Here is a 23210-nt window from a genome sequence, read left to right as displayed (position 1 = left end):
TTGGGAGTACATGGTTTATTTGGGTAGAGGTAAATAGGAAGTTAGAGCTAGATTATCAAGGACCTTGCTGGGCATAATAAGGCATTTGAACAGTCTGACATGGTGACAAGACATAAAAGGTTCTTAAACAGTAAAGTGGCATAATCACATTCAGGCTTGAAAAAATTAACTCTGCCAGCTTTGAGGAAAGGCCAAGTCCGGGAGAAGGGAGGCCTGGTTGGGAAACATTAATAATTTAGGGACTTCAGGTCTGCATGATCCCTAAAATGGTCTCCCACCCTCTAGCTTTTGTCTTAAAATTTCACTATTAGAACTTTAGCTTTACAACTTAGTGCTGATTAAAATAAAAACTATTATTTTTTAAGAAATGGTATGAAAGATAGTGCCTAAGTGCATTAACTGGAGCTGAGCTTGGAAATGTAGGATAAAGGAGACAATTTTCAAATTCTTCACTTTCAGTCATATCTCTCATCACACTGAGAGCAAGGAGCTAGTGCTGATTGGGGAAGGTCCCTGAGATCAAGGCAGATGGAGAGAGAGTCTTCCTTGTTCCCCAGTCAAAGGAACATTGGACAATGTATTCATTTTCTATCTCTGCATAACAAATCACAACAAACAGTGGCTTACAACAACACACACCTATTATTGCACAGTTTACAGAAATCAGGAGTCTGGGCATGGTTTAGCTGGGTCCTCTGCACAAGGCCTCACCAGGCTGCAACCCAGGTGTTGGCCAGGGTTATAGTCTCATCTGAGGCAGCTGCAGCACTAATGGTGATTTAGCGTTCCAAAGTTAGCAACAGGGAGAGAGAGAAAGAGTCCACTGCTTCAAATTGCTAACCTCCAGACTCCCTTTTAAAGGGATCGCCTGATTAGTTCAAGCCCACCGAAGATAATCTCTCTTTTGAGTAACTTAAAGTAATTAGAGACCTTAATTTCATCTATAAAATCCCTTTACCTTTGCCATAAAACATGTTGTAACTATGACAGTGATACCTCATCACCCTTGCCATTGGCTAATAGCAAGTTACAGGTCCCACACACACTCAAAGGTAGGAGGCATCACACAAAGGTATGGATACAGGGGGTGAGAACCATAGGGCCTATCAACCATAGGCCATTCTGCCTATCACAGACACCAAGAGTCAAGTAGAAGAGCTGAAATCACTAGAGCCTACTAGAGCCAGGTAAGCAGGAAACAAATGGAAAACAAGTAGGTAGTAAGTTACCTGAGAGGACATCTGGAGGAGGTTCTGCTATAGGCTGGCTTACTCTGGCATGACGCATGAGAGAAGCCTGTGTTTAAAGGGCTGGAGGCCCCAAAGACGCACAGGGCATCAGCTAGCAGACAGGTGCAAAGGAAAAAGAGGAAAATGTTCTCCCAAAAGTAGACTGTAGAGATAGAAGATAGGAATAGAGGAAAATAACAGTTTGGAAACTGTTTTTAACAGAGGGTAGAGAGGGGATTTCTCCATAGCACAGATCTGGAAATACCGACTTTTTCCCTCCATTAAAATAAAAAATTACTGCCAGCTTTTCTCCTACTGTTTCACTTTTAGCTACAATGACCATACGTATATCACACAAATATAACTGATAGCAAGGAGATTTTTCAAGAGATATATGAGTCTATTAAAGAAAATCAAGAGAGAAAAACTATCAAGCAAACAAATGTAGACAAGATAATTAGAGAGAAGATTATATGCAGCACTGAATTTGAATCACAAAGAAAATTCCAGCTAACAAAGCAGTTATACTTTCACATAAATTAACAGAAGGTAAAGCAAGAGAAGATTGAGTTAATAAAAGATTAAATTGTTAAAAAAAAAGGATTTTCAACACAAAAATTCTCTGAAACAGTTGCTTTCTTCCTGTCATTTTGGATGAATTAGCACTTGTAGAAGGCTGGCTCTCCCCAGCAATGACACAACCTCCAGCTTTCCCTGCCCTCCTACCCCAGGACATAAAAAACTGGGGCACAGAATAAACAAAAATTCCAACTCTGCCCATAAGCAGGTTGACCTGCTTGTTACAAGCAACTTTGTGGATTTAAGATTCTGGTTGCCTGGCTGGACTCCTAGCACCTTGCTGCTCTGTATTCTTAGAGTCTAGCTCTACTTACTGCCTACACCTATAGTAGTAACAGTGATACAAATAATAATAATAGCCACATTTATTAAGCATTTCTGAAGCTACATTAATTATGTGTTATGTTCATGTATTTTTCATTTAGTGGTGCTGGCTAACATAATAGGGATAGTATTTTTCAAAGAAGATATTGACATATTTCCATTCTTACACTGTGTTCTATTGGAAACCTCTCTTCTCCCAGGTCTAAGGCTGGAGACTTAATGCCCTCCAGTAGTGGAAGGTTGTTTACTCAGTCAATAGACTTAAAAGTCAGACTCCAACTTTAGAACAATCAGAGACAGGTCAATCAGTTAGGTCTGAAGAACTATTGTACAAACAAATAGGAAGCCTATTCCGGAAGAGTAAGGATGTAACAGCCTCTAAGAAATTTTAAAAAGGAAAAGGCTGAATGAGAGAGGGAGGATAAGGAAATAGTTCTCCTTGTGTGTCCCAAACTTTCCTTTCTGGACTTTGGCCTGGAAAGGATGAAATATAATAAACAGGTATTGGAGAACATAAGAAAAGAGGGATCCAGGCTCCAATCCCATCTGGATTCTAGGCATGGCCACATCTGAGAAAACTTGGTAATTCTGCATAGTATAGACCAGTGAATTCCTGAGAATAAATTTTTCTGAGCCCTACTTATTTTCCTCAAGTATAAATGAGAGCCAGAGGTTCCTGGGGCTTCCAGAAGGGGGCCTCAAATGCAGGTGGGCTGAGAGTCAAGTAGTCTGCCACAGAGCCAGCTTGGCAAAAGGAGCAGAGACCAGGGTGGACTGATGGCAGACACACAGATTTAGAGGGTCCATTTTAGCCATGAGATGAGCTGAGATAAGCCAGCCAATAAGAGCTGGCTCTGGACAGAATGATGTTGTCTTAAACACATCACTCACAGGCCACAGGTATAGCAGGAGGGATACCCGCAGCCTACTGTCCCTTCTATGCTGCCCTCAGGCTACTTATGCCAGCCATCTGTTAGGAATTTGAGCAAAAGCTAATTCAAATGTTCTCCACTCCTGTCAATTGTCTGATCTTTTCCTTTGCTGGTCACTCTCCAAGGATGACCTTACTTCTGGTTCACAGAGAACATAGGAGCCATCTAGACAGCAAAATGCAAATTGTATCATTTCTCTCCACCAACATTTTTCTCATTGCTCTTAGGTCTCTTATGCTCTTAGGTTAAAGACCAAAATCCTGAACATAGCTTACAAGGCCCTGCATAATTGGCCTCCTACTCCTTCTGAAGCCTCAATTCCTGCCATTTCTCCTCTTTCTCTAGGACCTGTAGTTTCATGTTTATTTTTGCCACAGGGATATTTTTAAAAATCTGCTATTCCTTCTTTGAAGAGTAATCTTCCCTCTCCACCTTGGCCTAGTTAATTCCTCTTTGTCTCTTGGAGCCCAACTCTCCATGGCAAAGCTTTGCAGACACCAGGATGAGATCAATCACCCTCTTAGATATTCTCCCAGCACCCTGAACTTTCTCATAATGTGGCACACTGAGTGAATATAACTATCGTATGCTGCCCAAATAAACCAGTAGTCTTATTTCAACAAATTTCACTCAGAATAACAAGTTCCCACCCAATTGTATGCACTAACTAAACCACATTACTCCAATTGCTAACTATATATTTTCGTATTTTTAAGTATTGGAAAAGTCAATATTTTCTTCTTTGTCAAGGACCTACTAACCTGTATCTGCCTTCTGTGTGATGTGCAGTGTGCACAGAAAGGCACTGGAGAAAAGTCACGTGATATTAGATGGGAAAAAGGAAAGCACAGGAGAGGCATTTTGTCACCTGTCAAGAACTAAGAACAAATTTTGCTATTATATATAAATGGCATTTGATATAAAAATGGTTTTTACAGCTCATACAACTTAATAATAATAAAAAAAAAAACCCAATCCAAAAATGGGCAGAAGACCTAAACAAGCAATTCTCCAATGAAGATATACAAATGGCCAATAGGCACATGAAAAAAATGCTCAATATCACTAATTATCAGAGAAATGCAAATCAAAACTACAATGAGGTATTACCTCACACTAGTCAGAATGTCCATCATTCAAAAGTCCACAAATGATAAATGCTAGAGAGGGTATGGAAAAAAGGGAACCCTCCTACACTGCTGGTGGGAATGTAGTTTGGTGCAGCCATTATAGGAAACAGCATGGAGATTCCTCAAACAACTAAAAATAGGTTTACCATATGATCCAGCAATCCCACTGTTGTTTATATATCTGGGGGAGGGGAACTCTAATTCAGAAAGATACATGCACCTCAGTGTTCATAGCAGCACTATATACAAAAGCCAAGACATAGAAGCAACCTAAATGTACATCAACAGATGACTGTATAAAGAAGTGGTGATATATTTATACAATGGAATACTACTCAGCCATAAAATAGTATAAAATAATGCCATTTGCTGCAACATGGATGGACCTGGAGATCGTCATTCTAAGTGAAGTAAGGCAGAAAGAGAAAGAAAAATACCATATGGTATCACTCATATGTGGAATCTTAAAGAAAAAAAAAGACATAAATGAATTTATTTACAAAACAGAAACAGACTCACAGACATAGAAAACAAACTTATGGTTACTGGGAGGGGGAGGGGGAAGGGATGGGAAAAGTTAAATTGGGAATTTGAGATTTGCAGATACTACTAACTAATATACATAAAACAGATAAACAAGTTCATACTGTATAGCACGGGGAACTAACTATATTCAATATCTTGCAGTAACATAATGAAAAAGAATATGGAATGAATATATATGTATATGTATGACTGAAACATTATGTTGTACATCAGAAATTGACACAACATTGTAAAGTGATCATACTTCATTTGAAAAAAAATGTTTTTTATTTTGGCTACTGAAAATTCTAGTCTACTTAAAGCACTGAATTTAACAATCAATAGTTCAGATAATTTGTTTAATGCACATTCTTAAGGAAATAAACCTCAGAAGTGTAATTACACATCATTCTCACTAACCCTTAACCCTTCACATCAGCTCACCCTGAATCTCAGTTTGGAGTCAAAGATTATCTGAGCAGCCTGGCTTTGGCCTTCATGACAGCTGGAGGCCAAAAATTTCCTCAGTTGCCTATGTCCAGTGGCTGCTGGAATAACATTATGTCAGCTTCAGGAAGCCTATTTCCAGTCCACGTAAGCTAATTAAAAGGAAGTTCTTCGTTTGCCTCTCTTGCAATCCCTGAGCAGCATGAAAGGTCTACGCCACCTTCTCTGTTCTAATTTTAGTTCTCCTCAAATGCTTCTTCTCCCTCACAGGAAAGCATCCTATGCTGTTGTGCATTTAAAAGCTTTTATTTTTGTTATTTCTCCCATTTGGAAAGAAGTACTTTTCTACTTTACTCTTTTTAGATTTCCTTGCTCCCATCAGTTTTCTCCAGCAGGAGGTGATGGTTTGAAACTACTAATAAAACTGGAGATAATTAGTTAACCAGGGTAGTTAACTTCCTTAGCAGGAGCCCAAAAGTGCCATCCCACCAAATTCTTCATATACGCAGAGGAAAGTTGTTTTGGAAACACTTTCAATGATGAGAAAGCATGTTTTATTACTGGTAAGTCTCAGCTTCTTTTCTCCCAGTAATTCACAACACACATTTCCAGGACAACCTCATTGTGGAACTCAGGACTCACAGGTCACTCACTGTGGGCTAAGGCAGTTTCTCAATCTTTTATAACTGATACCCTTTACTTTTGGTAAACATAAAATTATCATATAGCTTCTTCCCTCCATGCCCTAAGCCACTGAAAAATCACTGTCTCAACTATCTACTCAGCCTACCTACTTGGATATCCAACAGCATTTCATATTAAAATGTCCAAAACTCAGCTTTCTCATTTCAATTAACACCAACCCCATCCTTCTAAAGGTCAAGAGGACCAAAAATCCTTGAGTCACACCTTTGGTCCCTTTCATTTTCTCATATCCTACATCTAATCCACCCAAAAAATACATTGACTCTACTTTTAAAATGGAACCAAATTTCTACCACTTCTCACCACTTAATTTTTTTAAAAAATGTTACTATTTCAATTAATTTTTTAAAAATTAAGCTCCCCCTCCTCAAATCCTGCTACTTAAGGAAAAAAAAAAAACCACTTTGACAACCATTAGGGGTACCCAAGAGACTGAAGTACCTTATTAGATGGGCTCTAAGGGCATTCAGAAGTTTCATATGAGAAGGAGATGCATAGTGATCAAGAGCCCAGAGACCCCTGGAGGAGAGATTCTGGATGGAACACCACTCTCACAGGACTCTTGGCAGCCAGGGAACAATACAAGAGGTACTGGCACTTCAAAGAGAAGTGGGATAAAGTATAGAAGAGGTGAACTCAGATAAAGTTCATCTATTTCATAATTTGTTAAGTAAATGGAAAGATGAAATACGAATGGAGATCAACACAGAAATACAGTTCTTTATAGCAAATACTTCTTCTAAAACCTGTTGTACTGGTTTAACTACAAAATTTAAGGCTATTTCGTGTGAGGAGAGGCTAACTCAGCTGCTTATTCCCATGATTTTAAGACACTGTGATTGCCAATAATTATAGCTGTTTCTGGTTTCATGTGGATCTCACTCTCTGAATCCATCTCCTATTATTCCACCCAGTTCTTTGGTACCTTGACTCCAGCAATGCTTTGGCCTCACTGGAATCTCCAATCCAATGGTCCTATGGATTTTTGTTTTATACTGTTACTTGTTCCCTTGTTGTCCCCTTTCTCCTATCTCTCCAACTTAAATTCTATGGTCAAATACTATTCTCACTGCATTCATATTTCCTTATCCCTCACTTCAAAATACCCATTTGGCAAAACCACAATGTATGTAAAATTCAACTCTCCCAAATACTCTGCACCTGCAGCCCTCAACCTGAACAGTGCTGGAGAAAAACAGAACCACAATGGCTTATCTAACTTTAAGCTCATGAACCTTTACCTCAAATGGGCCCTTAACACTGTCAGGCAATCAGACCATGCATGACCTTCTTTGTCCATTTACTCTCTTTCTCCTTGGACAACTCTTTCATTCCCTCTGCTCTTTCCTCAACCTCCACATGTCCTTTTCCATATTCATTCTCAACTAATGCTACTGATTTCCACTTCACAGAGAAAATGTAAACTATCAGAAAAGATCTTCCACAGATTCTCACCACATGAATCCCTTCTCAGCATATGCATCCATATGGGAAACATCCTGTGTTTTTGGACATACCTTTCCCCATGCTCCTATCTAAAGTCAATCTCTCCTCTTGGTTAATAGAACCCATCTTCTCTTTCTCCTGTTTCATCTTATTTCTCCTTTAAAGAAATTCCTTCAAAAGGTAGTTTACATTTGCTCTAAGTCCTCTCTTCTCATTCTTTCTTAAACCTACTATGTTGGGCTTTTGCCCCATCAATTCTAACCAAATCACTCTTGTCATGGTCAGCAGTGACCTCCACATTGTTAAATCCACTAGTCAATTCTAACTTAGTGCTCATCCTACTCAACTTATCAGCTCCATTTGACAGAGTTGATCACTTCCTCCTCCTTCTTAATAACTTTCTTCACCCAAATTCAGAACACAACGCTTACCAAAAGATTTCCTCCTACTTTGCTTCTTCTCGGACTCCTTTGTTGCTATTTCCTTTTATTACCTCTTTCATCAAGTTCAGGTTTTGGTCCTCTATCTACACTCCCTCCATATCACCTGTAGGGAAAATGAATTCACTCAGGCTCCCTCACCGGACATCCGGTTCCTAGTGACTCAGCTGTACTATCCCACATGCACAGTACCCATGTAGTGTTATATAAACATGACTTGCACCACACAAGTGTACTGGTTAGCTCCTATCATAGTTGGCTAGATGCCAGTTTTGTTTGCCTTGATATATAAGGCAGATGGGACTTTCCACCATGGCTGCCAGTGAAGCCTGTGTACTCCTCCACAATAAAGGCATGTCAGAAATACCTACAGTTCCGAGAGTGTTCTTCAGTGTGCCCAAATCTGTGAACCTGCCAGGCCTTGAGTGCTTGTAATACATCACCTATATTACAGTGATGTTCACATTTTTATCTTCAGACTGAACCTTCAGCTGTCTGCTTGACACATCTATTCAGATATCTACCAGGCATCTCAAACTTAAAATGAACTCCTGATATTTCTCTCTGTTCACCAAATCTGTTCTCAGGACCTCTCCCAGGTCAGATGATAATTAAAACCATTCTTACAATTGTTTAGATAAAAACCCTGCAGTTTTCTTTAATTCTCTTTTTCTCATACACTGCATCTATTCCACCATGAAATCCTGTAGGCTCTAACTTAAAAAAATGTGTCCAACATCCATTAATTTCTCTTCACCTCCACTGCTTCACCTTTGAACTGAGGTGCCTTCCTCTCTTATCCTACTGCAATGCTACGATAGCCTTCTAACTGGCCTCCCTGCATGCCCTCTTATCTTCCTTCTCCAGTCCAGTCTCAACACAATAGTTGAAGTAATTCTCATAAAATAGAAGTGACATCATGCCACTCTTCTGAAAGATGTGAATTGGCTCCCCATTTCACTCTAAGTAAAGCCAAAGTCCTTAAAATGACGTATATTAGGTCCTACATGACCCATCCCTCTCTTCCTCCTCATCTAAGAATACTCTGTATTTTAAAGGATGGCAGTCAGATTTGACTCATCTGTTTAAGAAACTTTACAGCCTTCCTTGAATTCTTCTCCCTCACCATCGTATATCTGATCAGTTGCCATGACCTACTGAGTACTCTTTCGTTGTCTCTCTCAAATCTATTTATATTTTCCATTGCTGATGACATGGCTGCTCCCCACCTCCAATCTTACCTCATCTCGAATCCATCCACTACATATTAATACTAGGGTGATCTTTCTAGTTAAATGCAAACTTTTCATATCATTCCCAAGTCTGCCCACTTTCAAAGGTCTCCCCCTTTAACCACCTTTTTTGGTGATTCTTAAGTTGATACTTGGATTACATAATATACTGCCTAACAAGTAGGAAGCTTTAATTATAATTTGGGCTACTTTTGAAATGGTTCTCTGTTATAATAAATTCATTGGGTCACTTATTCAAAGTGTTTTGCAGCATAAGGTTCTATTGGTCTTTTTTGTATTCACACTTGACACTTTGCTCAAGATTAATTTTTTGTGCATGCAATCATTTATAAAATAAACAGTAGGTTTATCCATTAATTTAGATTACACTTTTAAGTCAAGAAAAGGTCAGCTATCTCGGCATGAGTACAGACCTAAGTTAGGCTCTTCTTATCTTAAAATTACTATAGATTTTAAACAATAATAATATTAAAGAAGAAAAGTAATATTAAACAATGATGACAATATTGAAGAAGAATATTAATTTTCATAGTTTACAAAATGCTTCACATTTTAAATAAGCTCATTGATTACTACAACTACCCGCAGAGTAGATACTACTTCCCCCTTTCAGAGAAGCAAATTAAAAGATCAGAGAAGTTAAGTGATTTGATGGAAAATACCTAGCAAATCAGTGACAGAACTGACTCAGGAACTTGTTCTCTTTCAATATCTACCATGTGGTAAAGCCTTTATGTGCAGGTTCTTAAATACAAAGTATATATAACAAACCATCTAGGTGTAAGACAATGAAATGCTACTTTTCTAGGTAGACAAATTCCTTACTTAAAAATTTTACTTGTGAAATTTAAAGTTTTACTTTTTCATGTAAAACAAATCAGCATTGTCCTTCTACATTATTATTAAATATCGGTCTATTCTAAAAATTTTGAAATAACATGGAGGTGACGTGCTACATTTGGAAAGCATAGTAACATGCTATTTGAAACCACTTCAATTGTTAAAAGGTTAAATTCTGGTTCTGTTTAAAGGTCAGAACTGAAAATATCCTGATGATTACCATTTCTCCACACATTTTGGATGGCACTGCTAAAGTCCTGGCGGCAATAAAACGTGTGCTCTTACCCTCTCCCTCCGGTGGTCACAGTAGAGGACACCAGGGGTCTGGGAGTAGACCCATAACTTCTCTTGGTTTTAATTTAAAAATTAATTAATAAATAATATTTCTATTTATCCCAAAGGATTATCAAAAATTTTTTAGAAGTTAATCATCCGAAAAACACAAGCGCACTAACCAAAATAAAGCTGAGATTTTCCTAAAGGCGATAATCAGAGTACTTGTCATTCTTTTCTTTTTAGGATTTTAAATCTAGAACTAGTCATTTACAAGTATTTACTGACTAATAATTACATTCTTAGAATTCTTTGTGGTATCCACATATGACTTTAATTTACAAATCATATCCCATGTCTCCTCTTCCACAAACTTGCATCTGGTGCATAGCAGATATATAATAAATGCTCATGCTCACTGAATGAATGCTAGGCTTCATGCAGACTTCAGAGAATTATGTGAATATCATAATGACAACTACTCATAAGTTACTAACATTTATTGAACCCTACGTGCCAGACTCTGCTATTCATTCCACATGCAGAGGGTAACTTAACCTAATTAATTAATTGTTAATTTAATTCTGTAGATAAGAAAGCTGAGGCATAATGAGATTAAGTCTCATAGCTAGGTAAGAGGTACTGCCTCTTAGCTGGTAATCAAACTTATGCAGCCTGACTTTAGGTGCCTACAATGTGTCAGGGACCCATTCATTTTTGCTTACAATTATAGAAAGAGGAGAGAATACAATAAATTCGTAAATAAGGGAGCAATATAATTTTACATAGTAAATAAGGCTATGGGAAAAAAAAGGATGATTTGATAAAAGTGACCAGAGCAATGTAGAAAAATAGTTAAGAACATGGATTTTACCACAAAGTTTTAATCCTAGCTTTGTCATTAAGGGCTTTTATTTAGTTATTTATCCTTCTTCTGTTTTTTCTTGTCTACAAATAATAATACTTAATTCATATAATGGTAATGAGGTATAAATGAGTTAATATACATAAAATACCTAAAACAGTGTATGACATATAGTGTTATTTAAATATTTGCTTAAATGTTTATTACTTATCATATTAAAATATTAAAGTATTAAATATTAAGTATCTAAAATTTTATAAAGCAAATTTAATATTTAAAACATTAAATATTAAAAATATTTAAGCATTTGCTTAGTATTAATTATTTATTATTATTATTCTCCTTTTTGCATCTTTGTTATTATACTTATCACCATATGGAGGGCTCTACTTAACTATGGTGTTCTTGGAAGACCTTTATGAGAAAGTTCATTTGAACCAAAACCCAAATGACATTTAGCCACATGAAAATTTGACGACAGAGTCCAGGCAGCAAAGTATTATAAAAGCCCAGGGCCAGAACATAGCATTTTTCCTCACACTCCTCCTCTCCAAGTTCACTTTTGTTTGAGTAGATTGAAAGCTCATTTAGGCCACTGTCCAACTCAGTCTTACCAGACAAACTTGATACAGATTCTCTAGCCTCAAAGCAGCTATTAATAAAATCGTGTATATGAGTGAGTTTATACCACTGTGTGGAAAGGGGTAAATAGCGATGGAATAAAAGCATTCCTAGGTCTCTGGTTATTTTACTACCATAATAGCATGAAATCACCATCTTTAATAGCTAACCACTGAAAGGCCATTAATGTATTCAAAAAGAATACCATACCCGCACTGATAAAAATGGTAAGGCTCCACATTGCCACACATGTAGGTGAACAAAAAACACAATGCAATTTATATGAAGATTCCTCTAACTCATAAAGGCTGTAGTTTTAAAAAGTCAAAAATACAGCTGCATAAAGTGAACTGCTTTACCTGTATGGCCAGTTCCCTCGTTCTTGACTTCTGTGGTTGCCACAGAAGAGGTGGGTGGACTAACAGGAGGGCTGGAAGTAAAGCTTGTACACCCTGTAGATGTGTTGATTTCAAAATATTCTTGGTTGTGATTCATTCGATGAAAATCCAGAGAAGACACAATAGATGTTCGTTGTTTAGGCTAAAATAAATGAGCGTGATGAGAGTATTAATATGATCATGTTCATCTTTAGGCCAATCTCCCCATCAATTTAATCTAAGTGATTATTTTTTCAACATTATCTGGGTTTTTAGACATAAAATACTGTGCTTTACAGAGAGACACTAAATAATCCCTTGATTAATTAATGAAAAAATTGTTTAAAGAAAAAATATTATGGCATAGTTGATAAAATAATTTAATTTTTTTGTTAGATTCTCCCACAACACTGCAAAAATAGTGCACAGAATTTCTCTTAATGATCAATTCAGAAAGTTGCAATTTTAAGTCACCTTTCATTCAACTAACATTTATTAAACATTTGGCATTTGCCAGACCCTGAGGGTATAGAAACTAATAATAAAAGGGCCCCTACAACACTGAAGCTTAATTAAGGCAGTTCCATTGTTTGATTCTCTATATAGTCTGAGGAATTGGTGGCATTCAATACTGTCTCCAAGTACCATATGCTGAAATTTTATCATTAGAATTAAGTAAAGTTATATAGAACATCTTCCAGGAACTAAGAGTCTACTTGATATTTGTAGTGAACTTTGATTTTCTTTTTTAAGGATTTTAATTAATCCCCAAATAGCAAGAGAAGTCAATTTAAACACAAAAGGTAAAACCATGGAGTAACACCAGAAAAAATCTATACCCTTTGTCAGTAATGTTCCCTGTAGCAGTTTTCTGGGTTTTTCCGTAGTTTTAATTCTATTCACTTTTTTTCCTGCCTAGCAGAACTTCTAACATAATTTTTCAGAAAAATTAGTCTTTTTGGCTCTCCAGATTGTGTACATTTCCCAAGAATTAATCTAAGTTTTTTTACTTTTTATTCTCCTTACTCATATTAATGAAAAATCAACAATCTCTTGTAACAATTAACAAGAGATTAACTACCATCTTTGTATAATACAGTGTATAGTACTTTACTTTCCCCAAAGTACAATAAACTTTTGGTTTACTAACACTTTCATCACCCTCAAATACTTGCTAATTTAATCACTGAACTCCACAATTATTTTCCAGCAAAATATTCAAGTTACCCTGTCTCTTCCAGCTCATCATGTTTTTTTTTTAAAAAGAAGATATCACTCAGTCTATAATCTAAAATAGAAAATGATATTGAAAATGTCTGTATATTACAGAGTTTTTTACATAAGAGGTAAAAAAAAATCACAATATGCTTTATATTATTAGCACTGCAATATTTATATGGAAGAAGTTGAGAGGCATAAATATTGTTATATAAAAGACCGTTAGTCATTTATTACTATGACACATAAACTCATAATAAAATTCCAGTTGGTACCCACATAGGACACAGTTGTTTTTGAGGTATGAAAGATTGGGGTTCAAAGCCAGGCTTGATTTAACATGAAATGTCTGTCCTTGGAGCTACTGAATCTCAATTTCACATTCAATGTTCTTTCCACTAGACTATATAACAGCAATTAAAAGGCATGAAATATGACACGGGCTCCAATGGAAAAAGGTATGTCCATCATCCTGGTTTTATTTTATCGTACTATGTTTTGCTTTTGTTTTACTTTGTATATAGGCAATGGACTAAATTTAAATAATGTTTCTTCTTACAAACTTTATAAGGATCAAGCCAATTGACATATGTGACTCCTTTACTTCTAAATATTTCTTAAATATATGTTCCTGAACCCTGACCACCTAGCATTTAAATACATTAAGAGCACAATTCATTATGAAATCATGAAAGCAAATAAGCTGTTTTTTCTGCATTAAGTCATTCAACAAATATTTGCTGAGTGTATACTAAATTGAACATAGGGTGTATATGTCTTTTTTAGTGTTTTCATTTTCTTTGGCTAAATACCCAGGAGTGGTACAGCTGGGTCATATAGCAGTTCTATTTTTAATTTTTGGTGGAACCTCCATACATCTTCTATGCACCAATTTACATTTCCACCAACACTTCACAAAGGTTCCCTTTCTTCATATCCTTGCTGACACTTGTTATTAGTTGTCTTCTTGATAATGGCCATTCTGACAGGAGTGAGGTGATATCTTAATGTGGTTTTGATTTTTTAATACTTTATTTTGCATCCTGTGAACTTGCTGAATTCACTTATTAGTTGTAGAAGGTTTTTTTTTTTTTGTAGATTTCTTGGGATTTCCTACATAGACAATTAAGTCATCTGCAAGCAAGAACATTTGTATTTCTTCCTTTCCAATCTGTATGGCTTTTACTCCCCCCACCCCCACTTTTTTCTTCATCGCACAGGTTAGAGTAACAGTGGTGAGGAGAGCAGACATCCTTACCTTCTTTCCAATCTTAGGAGGAAAACAGTCAAAATTTCACCTTTAAGTATAATGCCAGCTGTAGAGTTCTGGTGGATGCTCTTTACCAAGTTGAGGAAGTTCTCTTCTATTTCTAATCTTCTGAGAGTTTTTTTTAATCATGAAAAGGATCTTGAATTTCTTGAATGCTTTTTCTGCTTAAATTAATATGGTCATGTGGTTTTTCTTTTTAAATTAATTTTCAAACATTGATCCAATCTCATATCCCTAGAATAAACTGTGCTTGGTCATAATGTATTAATAATTCTTGGTATATATTGTTGAGTTCTATTTAGTAATATTTTGTTAAGAAATTCTGTGTCTGTATTCATGAGGGATATTGCACTATAGTTTTTGCTTTTTCTGTTGTTGGGTTTTTTTTGTTTGTTTTCTTGTTTTTGTTTATTTTTATGTACTGTCTGGCTTTGGTATCAAAGGAATACTAGATGGCTTCATAAAATGAGTTGGGAAATATTTCCCCCTCTTCTGTTTCAGGAGAAGATTGTTTACAACTAGACTCAATCCTTCTTTAAATGTTTGTTATAGTTCTCCAGCAAAACCATGTAAACTTGGAGATTTTTTTTTTAATTTTAAACTTATGAATTCAATTTCCTCAGCAGTTATAGGACCATTCACATTATCTTCTCAATACTGGATGAATTATTATAGTTTATGTTTTAAGAAAAATTGGTTCATTGAAGCTAAGTTGTCAAATTTATTTAGGTAGAGTGTTTTATAATATTCCTTTATTAACATTTTGATGTCTACAGTCTGTCATGATATTCCATTTCATCCCTGATAAAGGTAAATTTGTATCTTCCTCTCTTTTTTCAATTTCAGTGTAAGAATAACAGGAGGTAATTATATAATAATTTACAGAAGTTATGTTCTCAGTAGTCAAAATAGGAAGTATACATCACTATGTGTATAAGAGAAGATAATCTTTTACAAATAAAGATGTAGTGAACCTATCAAAAGTCATTCTGCTTTCTAGTCCTTAATTTACATCAACACTTTACGAATAATAGCTCTCATTAAATACATGTTGTGACAGGTATCTTACATATTTTTTCTCCTGTAAACACCACAACAGTTCTGCCAAAGTGAATATTATTTACCACATTTTACAGATGGGGAAATTGAAACTTCTCAGAGGATACTCAGTAACTTTCAAAGACAGTTTTAGAATCTGGCTCTCTCAACATTTGAATGCAATGCATATGCTTCATATTTGCACCATGCTGTGTTTTCTCTATAATTACCCAAAATGTCTTTCTATACAATAAGAATAACAGTGCTTTTGTTTGTTTGGTAAGAAAATGATAGCTTAAAAGAACGTTTCTCCCAGGATATTTGTAAAAGCAATTGCCATGAGGGTTATTACCAAGAAGTAAATGACAGATGAAAGAAGTTAAGATTTCAACCAGAAATATGTGGTAAAACAAGTTTTTACATGGATGAATTTAAGACAACCTGAAGTTTTAAGAATAAGTATATAGAATTTCCCTCAGAAAAAAACATAATCAATGTCAAAGTAATTTATATCATAGGATGACAGAGATTTTTTTTTAAGAAGCATTTAAATTAATTTTAGCTAACAATTTCAACTCCTTTTTCCACTAAGTACTTTTAAAAACATTTATCAAAATGCACCTTAATAAAAGTTTTTTCTTTTCTCCCTGTCCCACCTCTAGCAAGGGAATATTCAAAAGGCTGATAGGAGGGAGTATATGGATATAAAGCAAATGAAAAAAAAAAAAACATAAACTGTGTAACCAATTTATAAATAATCTAGAATTGGCAGGATTTATATATAAACTTTGCTTACAGTTCCTTTAAAGAAACAAAATCATTAAATTCTGAAACAGCCTCTAACTGTAAAATCTCTTCCCTCATCTCCATATCAATGAGCGTATTGAGCACTCAATTTATTAGTGTCCTAAATGCAAAAGCACCTGTCTGTTTCCTATTAGTTCCTAGGGGTAAAACTTATCAACACCTATTAGCAAGACAATGGGATTTGGAGCAAGATAGAACTGGATTCAAATCTTAGTGTTGGTACTTACAGTTCAGTATTTGCACCTGTAAATGGGGATAATATAAACTTCCTGCAAAATTACTGTCAGAATAATGAGATAATGTAATGAAGCACTAGGTTAATGCCTACTTCAGAGTAAAGGATTGATAAATATTTGTTGTCTTCCATAGATGGAACTTGATTAAAAGAAGATATTGATTAAGTTAAAACATAACACAGATCTCCTGATACCTGGCAGAATAACTAAATCAAATGGAGAAGACAGTGGCAGGACCCCAATGATACACTGACATCTGCAGAGTGAGAGTTGAAAGGAAAGATGGAATCTGTCAGATTGGAAGAAAACATGGCACACAGACTTATTTTACCAGCATTTAAAACAGCTGCCCTGGAAATTGTAATAACTGCCTAAAGCAGAAAGCTGTCAGGGGGAAGGGTCTCTGATGGGAAGTAAGAGGCAGAGACTGTGGTAGAACCTCTCAGAAGAGCCACCCACCCTAATCTGGAGAAATGAGGGCTCAAGGCCATGATGGATCATGGAGCTGGGGAGAAATTAATCCCAAATAACCTATTACTCCGCTGTAGATAAGCAATTTTAGAAAACATGGTATTAGGAGATCCAGGAGTGGTGGTGACTTTATCAAGCAGAAATTGAAGAGGTTGTTAAGAGTTGGAACAGCATGCACTTGATAGTAGCTTTGGAGAAATAAGCTGGTCATTAGGTACATTTTGAACCCACAGAAAACGTTAAGTTGAATATCAATGTTCCCTGGTACAGTGGCTCACTCAACAAGGAGAATATTCAGCAGAAGATAATTTTGCTGCTGGGACTGCTTATGCTTGGCTCTATCATCTTCTCCACTTCCAAATTAAAGAGTATCAAGCAATATTAACAAAAAGACAGACACAATGCCTTCCCTCATGGACCTCATATTCTAGGGAAAAAGACAAACATGGAATGGAGAAGTGAAAAGTGCTATGAAGAAGCAGAGGGTTCTAGGGAGACCTAGAATGAGGGATCTAATCTAACTTGGGGTGAAAGGAACAAATTCTTTAAGGAAGTGACATTTTAGCTAGTACCTGAAGGAGGTATAGAAATTAGCTAAGTGAGTGGGGTTGAAATGAAGTGTCCAAGTCAGAGGGAACATCGTGTGCGATGATTCTGAGGCAGGAAAAAAACAGAGACAACACATGTAAGGAACGATAAGGTGGTTGGTGCATTTGGAAGACAGAGTGGGTAGCAGAGTAAGTGTGGGCACCTCTTTCCAAAGTTTGTGAAGTGGAAGAAAATCAGTATAACTCTAGGGCTAAGGGAGACATTTTTATGATGGCATTGACTTGAGCAGACTGAAACGCCGGTGGAAAAGAGGAGATAAAAAGATGTTGAGGCGTAAACTAAAAGGAATAGAGCACATTGAGTTTCCTGAGGAGACAAGGGGTGGAAATTAGAAAGCATGTGGGAAGTTTGGTTTTAGGGAAGGTAAATGGGATACCTTCATCTTAATAGGATATAGGAAGAAATGATGGACTCAGGAAGGTTTTACACATTTTTGGCAAAATGTTGAGGCAATACTTCATTGATCACTTCCAATTTCTCTGGGAAGTGAGAGTGAAGTCATCTGTAATGGGCTAGGGGGAAAATTGGGTGTCTGAGACAGTAGAATTCAAAAGTCACTGGAAAAGATGGCACTCAAGCCGACTGGAGAAATTTAGGTCTGCTGAGTAGTGTTAAAGGCCCAACTGAGACTGAGAACCATGAATTTATGATGTTAAATTAAGATTATTAATTGATTTATTTAATTTCTCAGTACAGGTATATAACTGAAAATGGCCTGTTAGTGTCTATTTACCTTTGCATTTTATTCACTTACTGTGTATATATACATATATGTATATATAAATGAACCATTGCTTTTTATTTATTTCAGTGTAATATAAGCAGGGAAATAAGATTTGTGATTACTATATGTTTATTATGGATTATATACTTTATCAATATAAAATATCCTGCTTGTTCCTAATGCTTTTTATCTAGAATTCTAGATAAAAAGAATTTTTCCACATTAAGTTTGTAGCATTTTTTTTTCACTTTAAAATGTGTCAATTGCATCATACAGTTAGTTTACATTTTGATGTAAAAATCTTTCCTCACAATGGAACTGTTTAACTCATTTCCATTTACAGTTATAAGTATCCTATTTAATCTTATTTCTGTCATCTTATTTTACAATGTTCATTTTTGGTTTTGCTTTTTTCTACTTATTTTTATTTTATTCCTTCTCCTTCTCTTTCCCTTCTTTCCTTCCCTTTCTCATTTTCTTCTTTCTTTCTTAAATGATTTGAATATCCTAATTGTTGTGCTAGTAGTAGTAGTCGTTTTAAATTCCCCCATGTCATTAAAAATTTTCCTATCTAAAGGATTATTTGAAAAGTATATTAGAATCTATACCTCTATAATATGCTATGGATATTGTCACCACTTATGATCCTTCACTGGTTTCATCTACATGGTCTTCATTTTCCAGCAGGATTCTCCCATGCAAGTGGAAGGGCATGGTCAAGGCTGAGAACCAAAATTGTGTGATAAATGGGAAGCCCATCTTCATTTTCCAGAAGGAAGATCCCAACAACAGCGAAAAGGATAATGCTTGTGCTAAATATATGGTGGTTTTCACTCGTATCATCATACCCTAGAAAAGACCGAGGCTTATCTAAAGAGTAGAGCCAAGAGGGTCATCATCTCTGCCACTTTATCGATGTTGCTGTATGTGATTATAATAAACCATGAGAACTGTCATAATTCCCTCAAGATTGTTAGCAAGGCTTTCTGTATCAACAACTGCTCTGCTTGCCTCCCTTGCCAAGGTCATTCATGATCAGTTTAGCATTGTGGAGCGACCAGTGACCACAGTCTATGCCATCACTACCCACAGAAGACCACAGCTGGCAAGCTGGTATGATTGACCCACTGCTCAAAATAATATCACTGCATCCACTGGTTGCTGACATTGCCTAGGCCACGGAGAAGCTGATTCTTAAGCTAAAAGTCCAGTGGCATGGCCTAACAAGTCTCCACACGCAATGTGTTTATCATGGATCTGATCAGGAGAAAGCTGCCAAATATGATTACATCAAGAAGGTGGGGAAGCAGATGTCAGCCGGACCCCTTAAAAGGGAGGGCATCCCAGGCTACACTAAGGACTGAGTTGTCTCCTGTTACTTTAAACATGATATCTTCTCTTTCGCCTCAGATTCTGTAGCCGACATTGTCCTCAAAGACCACTTTTTAAGCTATTTCCTGGAATGACAATAAACTTGACTTCAGAAACCATGTGGCTTCTGGACCACCAACTTCAGCAAAAACACTCAACGAAAACAGACCCTCATCTGCAGTGAAGTCCCTTCTCATTTGTATTTCTCAACTCATTGAAAATTTCCCATCCTTGATACAGTTTCCATCCAAGGTTCCTCAGACAAGGAAAGGAATTTAGAGACTATCATCAGTACCATGCCCTATAGACTCTATCTAGCAAGAAAAGCAAATGAAAGAATATTTCTTTCCTAACATAAGAGGAGAAAATTTTGGTGAATTAATCAATCATGGGCAGATAAGCAGGTTAAAAATGATATCATATGAGAATATTTCATATCATGAGGAAATCTGAGAATATATTCTTTAGGTGGAAAAACAAGTTACAGAACAATATGCACACTATGATGTAATTTTTTAAATTAATACATGTATGTGGAAAGTCTAATTACTAATAGTACTTATAACTGAGGGTTGATTTTTTTCTTTATAAATTTCTTAGTACAAGTACTCTTTCCCATAATATCACACTGCATATTTTAGTCACAAGCTCTTCATCAGAGAATACTAGTTTTCTCTAGCTAAGATTAGATTTTCACAAAAAATTTTTTTCTATAACCTGATGACTATTGCTTGATTTTGGTGGAGCTCTCAAGTCAAAGGAATTTTAAAATGTGGACAGCAGAGTGAGTAAGGAAATTAGAGTCATGAGATAACCTGGCACTCAATACATATATATTCCAAAATAAATTAAAGCTGAAGGCAAGACAAAATAGATTAAATGGGTTTAAAAAGTCACAATTTTTGAAGAAACCAAACCTTCAAATTTGGTATCAAGTAAAAAGAGGGACAACAATAAACTGCTTTCATTTTTTAGTGTGGAAGTGGAGTAAGTTGCTCATTCTCAACAATTCATAAAGTATCATGAGAAATGTTCCAGTACACAGGAGAGGTTAATTCAGGAAAAAGAATCATAGTGACTGGAGAGAGTACAGGCACATGAGTTAAATTTTAAACTGTTTAAAGAAAACTTTAAGAGGTTATTGCCACATGTAGAGCCTTTGCATTTATTCACTTCTTTAAACTTTTTCTTGAAGATTATTCTTAAGCTCACAAAATTTATTTCTGAGAACTTCTCTAGTCATTCTTTCAAAAAATTGTAGAGTACCTTTCACATGTAGGAGTAGGGAGAGATGATGGTGGGCAATGTCAGAAAGGGCATCCTTGAGAAAGTGATGTCTAAGTGGAGTCCTGAAGGATGAGTAGAAGGTAAAAAGGTAAAAAGCCAGACCAAGGAGTAAGAAATGGAGAATGGACAAGTTTGGAGGAGAAACGTTGGCATATGTTTGGAAAGAACATGGTGCTTTGGAGGAAATAAAATGAGCCTAGAGTGGAGATGGGGGTGTGGGTATATACAGAAGAGAAGAGAGGCTCAAGATGTCACTCTAGAAACAGACAGGAACCTGGTCATAAAGGCCTAGTAAGTGTGATGGCTTTATGTTTAATCAAGCAATAGTGATCAAACCTGCTTTAAAGGGTTTTAAAGCTAAGGAATGAATGAACAGGCTCTTAGGAAAAATGGTATACATAGCACATGGAGAAACAATCTGCATTTTACATTTTCTATTTAATTTGAATATTTTTTTTTCTCTTGTGTTGATAGCAGAAGCAGATTGGTACAACATACACACACATAAACACACAGAATAAAGACAAAATTAAATCACTCATTTTACATACGCACACATATGCACACACATATATTACAAATTTGCAAGTAATCAATACATGCATACACTATTTTATAACAAATTCACATATTTAAAATTGCCATATAGTTAGTCTCTCATATGATTAAATTAGTCTTCCAATAATGTCTTTTTAATATTCTAGCTTCCATTCAAAAAGAAAAATTTTCATTCCAATTTTTGCTATTAAAATAGTGCTGCAATGGATATATTTTATATATTTCCCTCTTTCTGAGCATTTCATTGGTATGAATGAGAAACTACTAGACTAAAAATAGTATAAATATCTTTTTTGGCTCTTGATTCACATTGCCAAGAAGACTTACAGAAACATTTCCACCATTAATCTACAAGAATGCCCATAACACATGCCTTTATCATATACTTATCAAAAGGATTTTTGATTAAAAACTTTTTAGTTTTAACCATTTTTAAGCTAAAATGCTGTAATTTCATTTTGAATTTCTTTGATATGCAGGGCTGTTAAGCATTTCTCTTTTTGTTTATTAGATATTCATCTTTTTCTTTCTTGAATCATCTAGTCATATTCTTTGCTTTTTCCATAGACATATTAGTCTTCCTTATAGTCTTATAAGAGCGCTTTGCCTATTAGAGTATTAAAAGTTTGTTTATTTATTATAATAATCTCCAGCTCATTTGTTACTTGCTTTCTATTTTAATTGCAATTTTTTGATGCAGTGTGGCTTTTAATTTTTATGCAGTCAAGGCTAGTTACCTTTTCCTTTGGGATTACTTTTACAGCTTTCATGTTAAGTAAATGCTAGTGTCTCAGATTAAGTTTGAAATATTGACAGCTGGTGTCTCTATCATTTCAAACATTTTGTTAGTTAATAGAGAAATGACTGCTGAGCTAATCATTTGTAACTGTTATGACAGAAAGGAAAAAAGGGAAGTATAAAGATGAGAAAATAAGAAAATATCTCTTTTAGAGTTGCCATTAATCACTGTCACTACTTTTTTAGAGTGTATTGCCTTATGTTTGTTTACATAATTGAACCTATTTAAAATAGCTTTTTCTCTCATATGTTTTCATAAACTTAATGATCCTCTTAATTTATTATTTCATGTATAACAGCAATTATTATGTAGATATCCATTTGTGTTGATATCTTTGTTGCATTTTTTTATGGAATCCAATGGAAGTTACAAGACTGTTTTAAAGCGTCTTTCTGATATTCAAGAAACATTTAAGAGAAAAATAGTCTTAATTAAAATAGCAATATGGCTTGGTACATGTTTCATACAACTTTCCTAAGAAGTCATGTTAAATTATATCCACTCAGTAAATAATTATTGTCAAGTTCTTTGCTAAACACCACGAATCAAAGAAGAAGAATTTCACAGACTAGTGGGGGATCATTTGCAATTTCTGCTTTTATAAATAGTAATGCAATTAATATGTTTTCCATAAAATTTTGCCATCTTTTCTGATGCATAAATAGACTCCTACAATACCCATATAAAATAATATGGAAGTACACACATAAAGCTTAAGGAGCATGGTAGAAGGTCTAGAAACCCTTACATCTAACTATCTACTTGGTATCTAGAAGGTATTTCAAATTTTATGTAGCCAAAATAAGCCTTTGACTCTTGCTCTCGAACCCAAGCAA

General features: G+C 35.5%; 1 protein-coding gene across 9 annotated transcripts in view; it reads right to left on the bottom strand.

The window, feature by feature from the left end:
* Window positions 1–23210, bottom strand: part of ANKS1B (ankyrin repeat and sterile alpha motif domain containing 1B) — an 860784-nt gene that overhangs the window by 510315 nt on the left and 327259 nt on the right. For all 9 annotated transcript variants that reach the window (XR_012510715.1, XM_074375248.1, XM_074375245.1 and 6 more), the window contains exon 12: window positions 11969–12149. Coding sequence is in view for 8 of the 9 variants with exons in the window: in XM_074375248.1 (XP_074231349.1) it covers window positions 11969–12149 (181 nt within the window). In the remaining variant the exon portion in view is untranslated. The remainder of the gene's footprint in view (window positions 1–11968; window positions 12150–23210) is intronic.

This window comes from Camelus bactrianus, chromosome 12, assembly GCF_048773025.1.
Source record: "Camelus bactrianus isolate YW-2024 breed Bactrian camel chromosome 12, ASM4877302v1, whole genome shotgun sequence".
Taxonomy (NCBI): Eukaryota; Metazoa; Chordata; class Mammalia; order Artiodactyla; family Camelidae; genus Camelus; species Camelus bactrianus.
The sequence above is the reverse complement of the archived record's forward strand: the minus strand, read 5'-3'. Positions and strand labels throughout refer to the sequence as shown.